This window comes from Otolemur garnettii, unplaced genomic scaffold (genome assembly GCF_000181295.1).
Source record: "Otolemur garnettii isolate 467f Iridium unplaced genomic scaffold, OtoGar3 scaffold00020, whole genome shotgun sequence".
NCBI classification, from domain to species: Eukaryota; Metazoa; Chordata; class Mammalia; order Primates; family Galagidae; genus Otolemur; species Otolemur garnettii.
Window position 1 is genome coordinate 14,167,524 of NW_003852415.1, and position 17,462 is coordinate 14,184,985.

At 38.2% G+C, this 17,462-nt stretch overlaps 1 protein-coding gene across 1 annotated transcript in view; it reads right to left on the reverse strand.

The window, feature by feature from the left end:
• Positions 1 to 16,865, reverse strand: part of GALC (galactosylceramidase) — a 46,516-nt gene extending 29,651 nt beyond the window's left edge. The window contains exons 1-7 of the mRNA XM_012803483.2: positions 16,576 to 16,865; positions 11,470 to 11,538; positions 11,170 to 11,233; positions 9,351 to 9,464; positions 6,838 to 6,977; positions 5,028 to 5,066; positions 1,392 to 1,522 (exon numbers count right to left, since the gene is read on the reverse strand). Of these exons, the coding sequence (XP_012658937.1) occupies positions 1,392 to 1,522; positions 5,028 to 5,066; positions 6,838 to 6,977; positions 9,351 to 9,464; positions 11,170 to 11,233; positions 11,470 to 11,538; positions 16,576 to 16,770 (752 nt within the window). The 5' untranslated portion in view covers positions 16,771 to 16,865. The remainder of the gene's footprint in view (positions 1 to 1,391; positions 1,523 to 5,027; positions 5,067 to 6,837; positions 6,978 to 9,350; positions 9,465 to 11,169; positions 11,234 to 11,469; positions 11,539 to 16,575) is intronic.
• Positions 16,866 to 17,462: the final 597 nt, after the last annotated feature.

Genomic DNA, 17,462 nt, shown 5'->3' on the forward strand with positions numbered 1-17,462 from the left:
AAAAAAAAAAAAAAAGAAAAAAAAGAAACAGGATAAATGAGCATGTTAAACTAAACAACAAGGGTGAAGTCAATAAACTCTGGACTGTGAGAAACTTTATAAGAAAACCCAGTTTCTTCAACAAATAAAAGTGTGGGGGTGGGGGGTGGGGGGAAGAACCTAAAGATTAGCAGGGACTCATCGCAATGTTTGAATCTTAAATGGATTCAATCAAAACTAAAAAATAAGAATGGATATATGATTAATATCAAAAAACTAGTTTAAGTATAACAATAGTGTTTATGATAAAAAGAACAAGAGTTCTCATCTTTAGAGATACATGGTCAAATTTTTATGGGATAAATTATACAATGGCTAGGGTTTGTTTCAAAATAATGTACAGAGGAAGGGTAGAGGAGTGGATAGGCATGTGGATGGAGAATTGGCCACAGTTCTTAAGCCTGAGTGATAGGAACATAGACATTCATTGTTTTACTCTGTCTAATTTTGGCACATTCAAAACTCTTCATAAAAAAAATAAAGCAATTTAGAAATCAAGCAGTCCTTATACTGGTTAAAGAACTAATTACATATATGTATGTATTCTATTTTTCAAACCTTTATACCCTCTATCATATTGGATAAAAAACAAATTGACTTAAAAAGTAAGTGAACCCAATGAGCTCAGAGCCAAAGGGCTGACAGACAGAAATGGATTAAGGACTAGGGTCAGAGCTATACTGCTAAGAAGACTGATAGAAGTTAAAGTTACAGTCAGTGATCATACCAAACCACTAATTTACAAAAGCGTTCATGCAAGAACTCCCGACCACAGGAAGCCTAAGAATTAGGAAATTATTTCACAACATTGCCTTTATAATTTCTAAAATTAAATACAGTACTACTCTGTTTCTTAATCTAAACAAAGCCCCATTTTATTATTCCAAACATCAACATTTTTAAAAGTTGAGTAGGGTGCTGGCCACGTACACCAACACTGGTAGGTTTGAGCTTACCTCGGGCCTGCTAACAGTGATAACTGCAACCAAAAAAATAGCCGGGCGTTGTGGTGGGTGCCTATAATCCCAGCTACTTGGGAGGCTGAGGCAAGAGAACTGCTTAAGCCCCAGAGTTTGAGGTTGCTGTGAGGTATGACTCCATGGCACATAGTGAGACTCTGCAACCCCCCCAAAAGTTACCCATACATTTCACTGTCATAGAAAAATCCCAAAATACATATATTCAAAGAGAAAGTAATGAACTATGAGCTATACATGCTCTACTTAATACATACAAGAGTGCTATCTTCTGGGAAGGTAGTCAAATGTGGAGAAGACAGCAAAAACAGACACAGTCAATACCCACAGCAAGGAAGCCCAAATTGCTAGTTTTTGAAGTAAAACTTTCCTTACCCTAAAACATCAACTGCCTTCAAGAGTTCAGAGTCAAGCAGCATGGAAGCAGAAATAGGCTCCCAGATATTATCACTTGCTATGATTTTCACTCGCTGGAGACCTTGATAGTTGAGCATTTTTCTTAACACCTTTTAGAGTAATAAACAGAACACAGGAAAGGTTAAAAACCAATTTCTAGCTATTCAATTATGACCAAAACAGCTAAAGTATCTTCAAAACTCAGCATTCTGGACATTAGTTTAATATCACTTCTCAACAGAAATATGCCTCCTGTGGAAAATAAAAACCTTATCCTTAAGATAACTTAGGTCGGCTCAGTGCCTGTGGCTCAAGTGGCTAACGCGCCAGCCACCTACACCTAAGGTGGCAGGTTCAAATCCAGCTTGGACCTGCCAAACAATAATGGATGCAACCAAAAAATAGCCAGGCGTTGTGGCGGGCGCCTGTGGTCCCAGCTACTTGGGAGGCAAGGGCAGGAGACTCGCTTGAGCCCAGGAGTTGGAGGTTGCTGTGAGCAGTGAAGCCATGGCACTCTACCCAGGGGGACAGCTTGAGGCTCTATCTCAAAAAAAAAAAGATAACCTAGGTCATGGGAATGTGAAATAAAAAAAAAAAATCCAGGAAGTAAAATGTTTTAGAGGAATTTTCCTTCTGATTTTAAACTTATGTTTAACCATAGAAATATGAGGGAGGAAGAAAGAATTGAGATAAAAATAATCAAATAGTATTGATAATAACATTATTATTTTGGTATACATCTTTCCAGGAATTTTTCTATGTAGACAAAATAATAAAATGGGAATTATATTAAACATACCATTTGGCAAAATGCTTTAAATTATCATTTTTAGTATTTTCCACATCTTTAAATATTCTGCCATTATTAAAGGTATTACAGTTAATATTCTGTATCATACTAGAAGCAGAAATAAAAAATATTCCATCCTCACCCTCAAGTCTTTCCCATTTATAAACAAGAGAAGAAATAAAATCTACCTGTAGGACTGTCTACACACAAAAATAAAAAGTAGCAAGCTAAATTCTAATAGGAAATAAATCAAGAAAGCACAAACTAAGCTCACACTCTGGTACTTGATAGTATTGGGCTCTGTGAGGACTCCAAAAGAAGCACGAGTTGGAGCCCTCCCCACCCTGGATGTGGCAAACGCACCCACCAGGACACCAAAACTAACAGGGTAGAACTAGAAAACCAGAAAGCAGGTATGACCCAAATTAGATGGATCACTGATATGTAAATCAAAAGCAACAAGGAGACATCATTGTACCCAGGATTGAGGGTCTAGGCTCATACCAGAAGCAGTTTTTGATAAATGGATACAAGTAAGCCCCAACTATGCACCTCAGGACTTGGAACTATCTCACACGTAATAGCAGGAACTCCATAATATTGCCTGAATAAATTAAGAAAGAACAAAGAATTTCACAAACTCTCCTTTCATATTCTAACTTTTTCTGAACTTGAGAAATTTCCAAATAAAGTGCTCTTTTAGGATGCAAATAATAAAGGTTCTAATTAAATCCATGGTATAGCCTCGGTGCCTGTAGCACAGTGGTTATGGTGCCAGCCACATACACAGAGGCTGGCAGGTTTGAACCTGGCCCCAGGCCAGCTAAACAACAATGACAACTGCAACAAAAAATAGCCAGGTGTTGTGGCTGGTGCCTGTAGTCCCAGCTACTTGGGAGGCTGAGGCAAGAGAATCACTTAAGCCCAAGAGTCTGAGGTTGCTGTGAGCTGTGACGTCACAGCACTCTACCAAGGGCAACATAGTGAGACTCTGTCTCAATAAAAAAAAAAATCCATGGTATACTTTGCAATAGATGGCTTCTTAAAGCAGATGTACTATGATATTTTAGAAAATGTGATGAGAATTCAAGTGGCAATGCAAGTTCATCTTTTGAATAGTTCAGCTGAGTCCTAGGGCACCCTGAAAGCAATAAGAACAGATCCTTATTAATAGTAAATAGAGATCAACTCTCAAAATGCAGCAGGGGTGGGAGAATCCCTAACCCTCTATTAGGAAATCAATCTTGAGTTTCATCACCCTGAATTTCTCTCTTATTCTTACAGAGGGGAGAAAGAGCCACTTAAGTCAAAGTTGGATTTCTCACTGGGGATGTATCTAGTTTTTCTAGTCCTTTGCCTAGACAATCCCCAGTAAGATTGCTTACTTTTTTACAGAGTGTGTATGAATAACATTTCATTTCACTTGAATAACATACTGCCTTCCTTATACCAGTCTATAAGTTGTGACTTCTAAGTTTCCATCCAAAGTCAGTATGAACAGCATAAAGTCTTATCTAACATATTTTCAGATGCATGTTTTTGTTGTGAAACCCTTCTCTTCCAGAAAAAGCTTAGATAGAAGCTCCCTTTATAAGATAAATGAAAGCTATTCTGATTGAATTCAATGAAGGTCCAGAGACTCATACATCCTTCCATCCACTACCCGACATGGGATTTTCCAAACAAAATTTTAAAACCCTAAGAATCCCACTGAAAACCAGAGTAAATCACAAAAATAAAGTAAGCAGTGAAAGCAAACTTAAATAATACCTTAAAAGAAACAAACAAAATTATTTGTTTATATATTTATTTCTACTTAGAAGAACAAATCCTTATTCTTTCCAGAGGTTTTAACCAAGAACTAGTCTACTTTAGCTCAATGTTGTAATAAAATACAACAAAATGAAAAGGAGTTTTTCAGCTACGGTGGACCCCCAGGTTGCGACCTGAGTACACCCAGATGAACCAAAGCCCTATTGGTGACCCTGGGGCCAGCAGGAACAAAAAAGGGCAAACGCAAGTGTAACCTAAGGGCTCAGATGGGGAACAATTAAGAAGCAAAGAGTGCCCAGCTTTATTGCAGTACAGACTCAAGAACCAAAGACCTGACATAACCTCAATGCATGACCCATTCAGATCACTCCTATTCTATTTTCAGAACTTGCTCATTGCTATACCCTGCCTATACTCTGCCTATAGCTGGGGGAAAAAGATTTTCACCTGTATCCTTACCAGTGAAATCACAATAAAGCTTCTTTACTCAAAAGCTAGCGTCATAGTATTGGCTTCTACGAACCCTTGCTCAGTAACAGACTCATCTTTATACATATAAAGAATATACAGTAGAAATTGCACAGTTGACCACCTCCCTACACTGACCACCTCCTTAAGTTGATTCAATTTTCATAGACTAGACATGCACCACATGTACATATCAGTTATTCCAAAGGAAATAAGAATGAAAATAGTATATGCTATAAATTTTGATATAAAACAATGAAAGAAAAAGCTACATTTTTAAAGTCCTAAAAGTCTAAAAATGATACAATTGTTTTTATCACGCTTACCATAACTCTACAATTTTAAAATAAGAAAATTAAACACAGCTGTTTAAACAAAGGCAATTCATGGCATACAAAAAAATTATAGGAATCAATATTATTATTAAGATTTTGCTTGAATTTGATGTCATAACAAGCAAAATAACTGTGGTGTAAAACAATGTAGGTTCTCTACTATAAATTTCAACTATTTTCTGTGTGTGGATCTATAAGGAATTATTAACTAATAACTTAAAGATAGAAAGACATTAAAGTAGTACAGACCTTGATATAATTGATATCAAATGTCCTCTCATTCCAAATCTGGAAAAGAAAAACAAAAACAAAAAAAAATGTGAATCCAAAGTTTTCAAATGTCACAAAGTAGACATTGTCATTGATACCACATTTCCCATCATCTTTCACACTATCTGATAAGCCGTTTTTCTTAAATTATGAAATATTCTTCCATAGAATTTATAGATATTTATAACAAAATAATTTTTTAAATTAAAATGTTATTTTTAAAAACCTAAAATATTTTGTAGATATTTTTCAAAAGTCATTTATTCCAGAGATGTCCAACAAGGGAATATTCATTCTTTCAGTCAATAAATATAGGCAGTGCAATGCATGTAAGGACTATACTAGGCACTGGAGAACTAACAGATATGGAGATTGTGGTGATAATTATGACAAAGTCCTCACAGGTACACCTGAAAGCCAAGTATAAAAAAGCACACTATATAGAAGGGACCTTTGTCAGCACACACAAAGAAACACAATGATATTCTAGCTCATAAAGGCAAAGTCTTAATGAGGATGAGTCAAAGGAGCATAACAAATCTCTTATGTTTAGAATTATGAGCCATGAAATTTTAGAGTTGAAAGAGAACTTCTATAATTTTCTTTTTATAACTGAAAAAATTGTTAATACCAGAGCTGAGCCTATTGTGCAAACGCTATAATTTTTTTACTCCCAAGATACAGGGAAGAGTTTCTTATCAAAGACGCTCCGCTCCATAACATGTGATTACCAAGAGTCTAAATGAGATATGAATCACCCATTATTCACCAGAAACATTGACGAAAAGATAGCAAAAACAAGTATATTCTTGCTTCTGGCTTCCCACAACCCTTGGTTCATCCTCATGTCCTGTATCACCCTTTAATACTGCAGTTCATCTATTCCAGTGTGTCTCTCTCTCACTGAACTCCTCAAGAGCTTATTAATCTTGGTATCCCTACAATATTACAGACACAGTTCCTGCAATACAGCAGGAGCTAAATAACTGTTTGCTAGTAATCTAAGTTATGACTGTGATTGTACAAAATCTTTTAAATATCAGTTCCAACAGATGGTATATTATAAGCAAATGTTAAAGATGACCCACTAGGCGCATGTATGTGTAAGGCACTGTGAGGTACAATGCAGTCTGAGGCAGGCTGCAGGCATGCAGACAAGCTGGAAAGACACAACATCATGTTTCACACTTTTTAAATCAAAAGGTGTTAACATTTTGGGACAGGTGGAGGCAGATTTCAGCCAACCTGCCAAATCTGACCCATTGCTTGTATTTATACAGCCTGAGAGATGGTTTTTAGTTTTGAAATGGCTACATTTTAAATGTTATATAATTACCTTAAAAAGATCCTTAATACTGCCTTTAACTCACAAACCCAAACCTCTTTGCACTCTGACCCTTTAGGAAAAAGTTTACCAAACTTTAGTTTAGGACAATAGAAGATTCAACAATAGAATAAAATGAGAATAATCATTGAACTGTACAAGGAAATGGTATTTTTATAAAAATTAGAGAAACTAGGGAAAGCTACGAAAAAGGAGAATTTAGGTTGAGTTGGTAAAAAAAAAAAATAAACAGTTCAGTTCTCAAAAGTAGGGAGAATTTGGATGAGCAAAGTGTAAGAATAAAAGGTGACATGTAATTAATCTGTGTTATTATCAGATACTAACAGAACAAATTAATCTCATGATAGAAAATGGTTAATCAACAATGTTCCATATTATCAAACTACTTTTAAAAATCACAAATAAATGTCCAAACATGAATCATATTTTAAATATATTACTAACTCCAACATAATCGATGTCCAAATCATGGTAACGCTTGGCGCCCACAATCCAAGTCACCACATAGTAGGCAGTCAGCTGAAGATTTACATAAGGCCAGTTGAAACCTTTCCCCAGCCATCCAGGAAATGACCACGGCAACCCTGCAGAGAAAAAGGAAGAGGGAAAAGTAGTGGGGTGTAACAGTGTTAGTACTATTTAAAAATAAAACAGAACAAACCAGAAAAAAGAAAAACCACACAGTTGGTTAAGCAAAAGGCCAATACAAATTTGACTAGAGGAAAGATTATATACCACATAAAAATTGTTGAAATTCTTTCCAATTTCTGGAAACCATAATTTCTTATTGATCTCTAGAGTCTGGTTCCATAATTCCAAATGTTCAAGAAAAAATATAAAAACAAACAATACATAGAAAAATCTCTCTCAAAGACACTTAGCAATAGAAAGAAATTGTACCATACTAATTTTAACTCAACCTCTCCACTCTCTGTTGGGATGTTCAATACTCTGTTTCGGTTCTCTGAGGTCAAATTTAAAAGATCTAATGAGTTTATGCCATGCTACTCATAAAGGTAAGTATAACACAAATTTCTCATTCACTAGCACATCTTCATAATTTAAGGCTACTCAACATAGTAATCAGCCAGGCAATCTAATTTAGCAAAACTAGTTTGTCCTTATACCAATATAAATGACAATGAGTCAATAGAGAAATATACCTTTGTTAAATGACATACATAAACAATGATATACATATACCTGACTACTATTTTTAAGTAAAAAAATGAGAAGAGTGAAAAATACTAATTATAATTCTGAATCCAGGCTGGGCACCAGGGTCCCCGCCTGTAATCCTAGCACTCTGGGATGCTGAGGTTGGTGGAATGCTTGAGCTCAGGAGATGGAGACCAGCCTGAGCAAGAAGGAGACCTCCATCTCTACCAAAAATAGAAAAGCTAGCCAGGCATTGTAGCAAGCACCTGCAGTGCCAGCTACTCAGGAGGCTGAGGCAAGAGGATCATTTAAGCCTAAGAGTTTGAGGATGCTGTGAGATATGACACCAGTGAACTCTACCCAGAGCAACAGAGTGAGACTCTATCACAACAACAACAAAAAATCTGCATCCAAATTCTATTCCTAATACATTAAAATAAGCCTAACAGATAATAAGTTCCTTAGTTATTAAATATATTACCAAACTAATTCATCACTGAAAAAGTGAAAATCAGAGAGGCGTCTGTGGCTCTGAGTAGGGAGCCGGCCCCATATACGGGAGGTGGCGGGTCCAAACCCAGCCCCGGCCAAAAATTGCCCCCTATATGGGAGGTGGTGGGTTCAAACCCAGACTCAGCCAAAAATTGAAAAAAAAAAAAAGTGAAAATCAAAATGCTTATTTTTCTAAACTCATAAGGAATGTCTAAGTGTACTACATAAGTAATGTGACACTGAAATAATGGAACATTTGAAAACAAATGCTAACTACAATGTGAAGGACCACAATGTGTCTTTGTTTGGACATGGGTTACCATGCCAGATTTTCGACATTTAAATGAAGTCTAATATGGAGTGCATTTGTGCTGAATTCAGTGATGCTTTTACCGCTCAAAATATTTCAGGAACCATTTAGAAATATCTATTTAGAAAGAATACCCTCGCTATTCATTTATTTAATTTAGAAAAATAGTATTCTTATTCTTTAACTGCAAAAATTATTTTTAAAATTACTTGAAATCAAGTCTTTAAAACAGATAATTGATTTCATTTAACTTATTCTGAATGTCTGTAAGCCTGTTTCAAAAAGTCAAATTCATTTAAAACAATGGAAAGTATTCCACCATTCTGGATGTCTGAAATACTTCACAGGCTCTGTATGCCCTGCCACAGAACTGTGAAAGGAGCGCAGTCCCCTCCAAACAATTATCCAATGATCCTACCACTAGAACCTAAGCCTCATGGGGCCAGGAATTGCAGTCTGAATTGTCCTGCATCCCCAGGCCCCAAAACAGTGACCAGCACATCACTGAGGTTCAAAAACAAACACTTCTATACGTTCCTCCTCTAAAAATACAGTCTACCACCTGTAATAAACAATTTTATTAAGTAGTTGGGTGTACTACTATGCATAATATATGATTTTGTAAACGTACTGTCCTTTTTCAAATTTAATGAGTGACTTTGTCAAGGAAAGTAGTTAGCATCAGAGAAAAAAACAATGGAATTAAGTTCTAAAACTGATTTTGCCACTTACTAAGTCTGTGACCTTAGTAAGGTCAAGGTTTCAACTGCTTCTTCTGTATAAGGAAAATAATAATGCCTTACTGTTATAGAGAGATAATAAAAATCTGACATACGAGGGCAAAGACAGGAGCATGCTTGGCACATGCCTTGTTGCCGGTAGCATACTGGTAATGTTAGCAACATTATTAGTACTTCAGTATTAATAGTGACACACCAACATGATTCAGAATTTAAAAGTAAAAGACTGCAGAAGCACTGCAGACTTTACTTCTTACCAATGAGTATAATATTAGGGTTTCTCTTCTTAGCTTCTTTCATTAACCACCACTCATATCCTCGAAAATAATTCTCATCCAACGCATAGTGCATGTGGGAGGGTTCAGTGCCATCTGAATAGGAAAGAGCAAAAAAGGAAGCAAATGATCCATGGATGGTACTTCCTGGGATCAGTCTCCCCTACACACACACACAACACTCTTTCTTTTACTTCATAAAAGTAGTATTCTAATTGGAATCTTGCATTTGGGCAAATAAGAATAATTGTATACAACTTGAGGACGGATAATCAAAACAAATTATTTCATCTTTCTCCATTACCTTAAGCATTGTAAAGGTCTTACATAATAAAATCACAAATTTATATTATAAGCAGAATTAAAGGAAACATTATCACCTCTATAACTGAAAATTCCTAGTATTACATTCTGCTGGGCTTTTGGCTCTCTGTGGTCTTCAAATCCCCATGTCTAACTGTAAATTCACATCACCTCAACTTTCACCTTCTCAATTCTGGATATGAATCCCTGGCCTTGTAAGTTTCAATCCCCAATTCTCATACCCTACACTTGAAGCCCATAATATGTGTTGATATAGCAAGAGTTTAGAAAAGAAAGAAACTAGTATACAACCCCACTACAATAATTACAAACTTCTATACTAACATGTACAGTTAGCAGAGATAACATTATCATACCATCAAAGCAGGTAATTGACATCAAGGTCTTCACCAGTTCCCAGGCTCAGGTCAGCCCTTGATAAGTAGTAGGGCTCCTCCTTCCAAGCAGAGGAGGCCTTGTTCATTTCTTCTTAAAGGCAAACATCAGATTCACAAGAACTGCCTATCTCTGTATCTCTACCTCCAATTTAGCTTCAGTAAATGAAGCTGGCCAGTCATTACCAATTCTGCCTAAAAGGTAACCAAATACATGTCCTCTTGCAATAGTTTGTGGTAAGTTTCTGTTATGGGGTTGTGTTTAGTTTTTGATATGTACTTTTTCTTTCAACAAAAATACTAATTCTACAACACAGATATTTAATATATATGTTTAACAAAAAATTAATTCCAAGTCACTAACAGGAACACAAGTATACAGAAAATACTTTAGAGTTCATTATAATGGAACATGACCTGAGAATATTAAGCCATTAAGAGAACTAAATTATTTTTTCTTCTTTCTGGAAATCAGAGGCCTATAAACTAATTGATAATATGTACTATACAAAGCCAATCATCTGAAGATTTGTAATTAAAAACTGTTTTGTTTTTAAAAGAAAAAAAGTCATATTTCTGAAATACTGAGTACTTATATTTTATCACGTATTTTAAAATTAATAACACTTTAAATGTTCTATATAAAACTGAAATCTTTCTCTTTTTTTTTTGCAGTTTTTGGCCAGGGGCCAGGTTTGAACCTGCCACCTTCAGTATTTGAAGCCAGCACCCTACTCCTTTGAGCCACAGGTGCTACCCTGAAATCTTTCTTTTTTAACTTCTCAATAAAATTCCAAACTATCCCTATCCTTTGTCTAGTATATATACTGGTTTAAAAAAAAAAACTGTGGATTTATTTACTACTGATTACCTCAACTACATAAGCGATTTAAAGTCTGAATACTGTTTTAATGGAAAATCCATATTTATATATAACTTTTAAAGTAATTACAATTTAAAAAAGAACAAGAATAAACAATCTACTAAGAAATAATCAATCTCAAAAGTGTTGGTATTATTTACACATAGTCTGAAATCATAGTTTATATGTTTCATTATAGATTAAAATGTTGGAGGGAAAAATCTTCCCCAAATTCTCCTACCTGTGGTCTGCCCATCACCACCTATTTCAACTTTTAGAATTTGCAGTGAGGCACCAAAATATGGCTGTGGAAAGAAATAACAGTATTAACATGGTGCTTCATCCAGTGAAGCTTCAAGACAATTTCTAATTATTGCCTTCGGTTTTACAGATTTAAAACAACAGCAAAAATTCAAATGGCAACTTATTCCAAAAGTAACTTGTCATTGTTTCCAAAAGCTATAATTGTGAAGCTGATAAATTTGCTGTACAAATTCTAAAATATCACGAGTGCCATTAAATAATTATTTTTTTTCATTACCTTAAAAAGATAATCCAATATCTGAGAACGATAGGGCTCTGGGTAATTTACTAGAAGTCGAGAGGTTGCCTAAAAGAAAAGTTTTCAAAAGTATGAATGTAAGAAATCCAATCATGAATACTTAACCTACAGTGTTCTTGTACATCACCTGACACATCCGTACTTAGCCAGCTCTCCAGCAAATCAAGCTGTAGGAAGTCACTTCCCAGGTTGTTTGCCTGCCCCTGCTTTGTCAATCACTAGACTGCTCTTTGTTCAACAGCTGTAAGATTCACTTCTGCTGGGATGAGGGTTGGGCTGGGAGGTAAGCTTGGCAAGGCTACTGTTGAACCGCATGATTATAAACCTATCTTGAAACTTAGGTTTTCTATCTTAGGACAATTTGGCAGCAACAATATCTTGGGGATAAGATGAGAGCAAAGAATCTTAGATATTATTTCCCCTCAACATTTTTCAGAAAAACACTATGAGTAGCAATGCTAAAAAGAAGCACTACTGTCCTCATTCTCATAAATTCTTTTACTATTAAGAATGGCCAACAACAATAATCTCCAGACCAGGAAACTTCACACTAGACTGGCATCAGAATGTACAGAATGATGCAGGTAGACAGTGCAGGAACCCATATTTAATCACACCTAGACTAGCCAAGCCAGTGACTACTTGAAAAAAGAAATCGCAAAACCAATAAGTGACCCATAATCTATCCTTTGGAAGGCAATATAAGCAAAGGAAGAAAAAGGGCAGGTTTTCAGCATGTGACAGTAGCATGTTTGCTTGGAAACCATACAGCCCTAGGTTCATATTGCTAACACCTTGCAGGTATATGTATAATAGGGGCAATATCCTGACTTTGATAAGTCTCAACTTTCTATTTCATACTTTTATACATGCTACCACTAACATTCTGGTGGTACCCAGCTCTATTCTCTCACACCCAGAACATTCCCAGTCTCTGCCAGTAAGACACAGACCCACGAAACTGCTCTCTCGCCATTCATCCCATCTACCTGACACACGCCAAACCAAACACAGCGCTTTCACCTAAATCTGCTCTTTTTCCTGCACTTGTTAGTAATGAATGACATCTGCTTAAACCATAAACTTGGGGTCACCCTTTCACCAAAATTCCCATCCATCCCTGGTCACCAAGATGTCCTTAATATCTCTCAAATCCAACCCCTACTCTTTTAACTCCACTGACCTACCTAGGTCCTCCACTTACTAGAAAAGGGTAAATGGTCTCAGGGCTCCTCTTGGCCTCCCTGTCTTCTATCTTCCACATTACTTACCAGATTAATCATTCCAAAATATAAATGTAATAGTGAAACTACTCAGTTTAAACCTGCTAAGACCTCCCCTTCCCTGGCAGCTTTGAGGATAAAATCTAAATTACTGTTTTGTACCCAAATCTCTTATTTGGATCCTAACTCTGACACTTTACCTCTTATCACCATCACACCTATCTAAAGAGATCAAACCACTTTTTCCCTTCCTTCTGCTTGGAATGCAACCCACATCCTCACTTGAACAACTCTACTTCCTCCTTCAGCTTTCAGCTCCAACCCCACCTCTTCGAGGAAGGATGCCTCCTGACCCCCTCTGATTTGATGTGCTCCTCCTTGGTGATCCCTTAGCACCAGGTCCATAGCTCTACTCTAACACTTTTAACCCCAATGCCCTAATTACTGCTTTACTGTTCTGACTCACCTCCAAGTTCCTTGAGGACATGGACTATATCTTACTCAAGTTCATATCCCCATTCTTAGTTATTCAATACACATTTACTTTTTTTTTCTTTCTTTATTATACTGGTACATAAAGACATCATAAAGTAGGAAGCTTTGAGTCAAATGGAGTTTGTATCCTGAAATCATCATCTACAACAGTGGTTCTCAACCTGTGGGTCACGACCCACAGGAACTGTATTAAAGGGCTGCGGCACTAGGAAGGTTGAGAGCCAATGATCTACAAGCTATGTGATAATAGCTTATTGTAAACGAGGTTATCCCACCATTCAGATGTTGTAAAGACTAAAATAAGATGTGCTTAAAAGACTTTGCACAGTACCTGGCACATACTAAGCTCTCAATAAATAGCAGGTGTTGTACATACAAACTGGTCTTATAAGACATTGTTCTCAAAGAGCTTACAGCCCAGCAGAAATTCAAACACAGAACCTCTATAGTTGATCACTTCCCTATGTTGACCTAATTTTCATAGACTGCACATGCATCACATGTATGTATATATCAGTATAGCAGGCCTAGTTTCTACGTTGACCACCTCAATATGTTGACCAGTTTGTTACAGTCAGAGGTTCTACTGTATTAAAGTAGGCACTCTCTAAATGAATGAACACTGTATATGCACGCTAGCATATCCTTGACTCTAGGTAAACAATGCTTCTTACCCTGCAGTATGCGTTAGAACTATATTTTTTGCTATTTGTGGGTTATTTTGCCCTCTCTGCACTCCCACATTTAATTCATAAAGTACCAGCTTTAGCCAAACACACCACAACATTATTATGCTATTACAACCTACGGTCACACCTAATGCAAAAGCCTACAGCAATGGCAATATAACCACATGTTGAAATGTATCACCAAGTAATAACAATTATGGGATTACTAAGCACACTGCCTGCATAAAGACTGGAGCTGTTTACAGGCTCAGGAAGATGCCTTGGGAACATTTCTTCATACAAAGTCCTCGAAAAAACTTCCTCCTCTCTAATTCCTGAAACTAGTTATTAACCAAAATTAGTCATGTGCCAGACATCATTTATCCTTGACATTTATCTTTAGGAAGCACCTCTAGGCAGGTATACTGTATCTGCAAAACAGGCAAAGAGAAGGTAAATAACTTCGCAAAGCCATACAGGGAATGGCATGGCCCAGAATAGACCCTTTGGATTATTCTCCTAACATTCTTTACTTACTGAACCATACTGCCTTCCTTATCTGATATGAAGATTACATTAGAACATTCTAAACACTGCCATAATTTGTGCTAGGTACCAGGTACTCCACATGAAGCTTTGTGCACATAAAGTAGTGCACAAACATGGTGGTACAATCATTTTCATTATTTATTGAGTTCCCAGGAAGAGTAATGCCCTATACATAGGGACACTAATAATTGTTAGACATTCTATAAGACTAGATAGGGATTTCCTACCCTGAGTTCTGAAATGATTCTTCATGTTTTAATAATTTAAATTGAGCTTAATAAGCATATTGAAACCAAAACTCCCATTTCTCGGTAAGTTTATACACTAGATTTATATCACAAGTAAAGGTATCAAAGAAATATGGGGCCTCGTTTAATGAGGAGTCTAAATAATGGCTATTTCTGATTTAGACTCCCCCCAAATTTAAAAAATAGTAGTTGTAAAGAACAAATGCATTAGCTCACTAGCCTACATGTTTCCCTTTAAATACTTTTCCTCCACCTCATGTGATCAGGCTATAGGCCCGGTCACCCATGCAGCCAGCAAGCATTCGTCTTCTGAGTTGAATCTAAGTACCAAGGTAGCTCCATCTCACTTAACCCAGAAAAACCAAGAGTTCAACCTCAACATTGTCAGATAAAATTAGCTCCAGATATGATTTGGCTTACAAAACAAAAAACAAAACCCCAAAAGTCTGCCACCATAAAGACCATGAGCTCACAGTAACCGAAGGGACTAAAACAGGGACAATGATTACAAAGAGCATAGGATTAAGGCAAGTAAACATTATTAGGTGCCATACTACTGAAGAACACGTGGGGTCTTAGAAGCCATTTTTAGGAATGATTAAGGACTAGCCACGCCCACTCACAATTTTGCTCATGTTTCAAGCAAATCCTGTGGAAAGCATTCCAACTGTGGGCCAAGAGAACCCTTAGAATACACGCTAATTAAATGTAACAGTGTATCCTGACTGGCATCTCAGAAATAAAAAGGGCACTGGGTAAAAGCTAGGGAAATGTAAATCATGTATAAACTTCTGTTAATAATAGCATTATCAATATCAGTTGTGAGAAATGTAACACCCTGATGTGGAATGCAGCCAACAAAAACTGGCTGCACTGTGTATGAGAATTCTCAGTTGTCTTCATAACTTTTCTATAAATCTAAAACTATTCTAAAATTTAAGAAAAACCCACATCCCCTGTTCTTGAAATCCCTGAATCAAGAAAAAGATCTCTCAATACCTAGTTTGAGAATTAATTGGTGTAAAACAAAGAGGATTCTCGGTCCCCACTCCAGAACTACGAAGTCACAATGGGAAAGGTTAAGACAGAATCTACCTCTTACTAAGCACACCGGCGATCCTTAAACGCGTTCTGAGTGAAGAGCCAACATTTCCCACCTATTGGCACATAAAAATGTAAGGGCTAGCCACCGAAAAGGCATAGGCACTTGCCATTCTGGGGAGTAATTCACGGTCTCATGCCTTAGTCAATTCCATGCCACCTGTTTACTCTCCATCAGATGTAACAAGGAGGCAACACAGCACCCAAGAGTAAACAATCCTAGACTATGAGTGATTAATAGTGGAGTCTCCCATCAAAAATTATAATAATAATAAAGTCCCAGATAGTCTCAGGTCTCTTAGAATCTTCCTAAAGAGACTTTGAGGCACCAGTCATTCCTACACACACATATCCTATTTGGCCACTCTGGAAGAGCAGGGGGGCCCCCGAACTTGCCACCCACCAACCCCCCAAAAAGGGAGAGACAAAGCCAAAGCCAAAGCACCCCGTTAGGCTTCCTCTTTCGCACACGGACGCTCCCGGGTTCCCTAACCCTTCCGGAGGAACCCTCTCAGGGTGCTGTCCCATCCACCACAAAGCACAGGCCCCATCGCCCGTCATGGGTATTTGAACTTCGTCCTTGTCACTACCCAGACCTGTCACCTAATTCTCTGGACCGCCGCATCCTCATTTGTTCAAACCTAACTGCCTCTCTAAGTTCCTGTTAAACTAGCGAACGCCCATTTCAGCCGCCGCGAAAGCGGTGCGGGGCGGGAGCGCGTCTAAACGCCAGGCAACGCCGCAGAGGCTTGTGGGGCGGGACCAGACCCCCGCGCCCCGCGCCCACCGCCTGCCGCTCACCCCGCCTCCGCTGACCGCGCCGATGCCGTCGAACTCCCGGCCCAGCCCGTCGGAGTCGTCGAGCACGTACGTGCCGCCGGGCGCCAGGAGCGCGCACAGCAGCAGGGGCAACGCGGCGCGGCCCGCCGAACCCGCGGCGGCCGTCATAGTTTTCACTCGGCGTTGCCGGGAAGCCTCGAGTAGGCGCTCAGCCATTGTGTGGGTCACATGACTCCAGCGCCCAGGGAGGCGGGCCCTGCCCTCGCCATGTTGGAGACGGGCAAGAGAACCCTGACGCCGACGCCGCCATTTTGAGTGCGGGCCATGGGCCGCGACGCAGCCACCGTAGAAGGCGGAGTGAGACTCTTTACAAAGTGTCTGTTGTCAGCCGGGGCTTTTCAGGCGTACTCGCTGCGGGGCTTCCTTTTCAAGTTCAGTAGGTGGAGCACTTTACCGCAGGGAAGTTGGCAATCCAAGGCGTGCCAAGGGAAGAAGCCAGTGAATGGCCCTACCGTGTACTTCCCTAGCATCTTAGGGCGCTTCTACCTCGTGTAAAGAAGACCAGGCTTAGCTCCTGACCAAGTCTCAGTTCATCGGTCACCCTGGTCAGATCGCTTAGCTTTCGGAGCCTGAGTTTTCACTTACGTACGATGAGGCAGGAAGAGCGGCAGCTTTGGGGAACATGAAATTAAATGAGACAAAAGTAAGCACTCAGTATATCCCAGTTAAATGTATTATACACTTGGGAAACGTTAGCTGAAAAGGTTTTCCATTCTGGTAACTATGCATTTATATCCGGGGCTTTTAGCCTTTGAAGGAGTTAAAAATATGCCACCCCCAAATAAGCTACTTTGGCATATTGACCATTGTGAATTAAAGGCCCTTTAAAAAACAGGGACTGTAAGGTC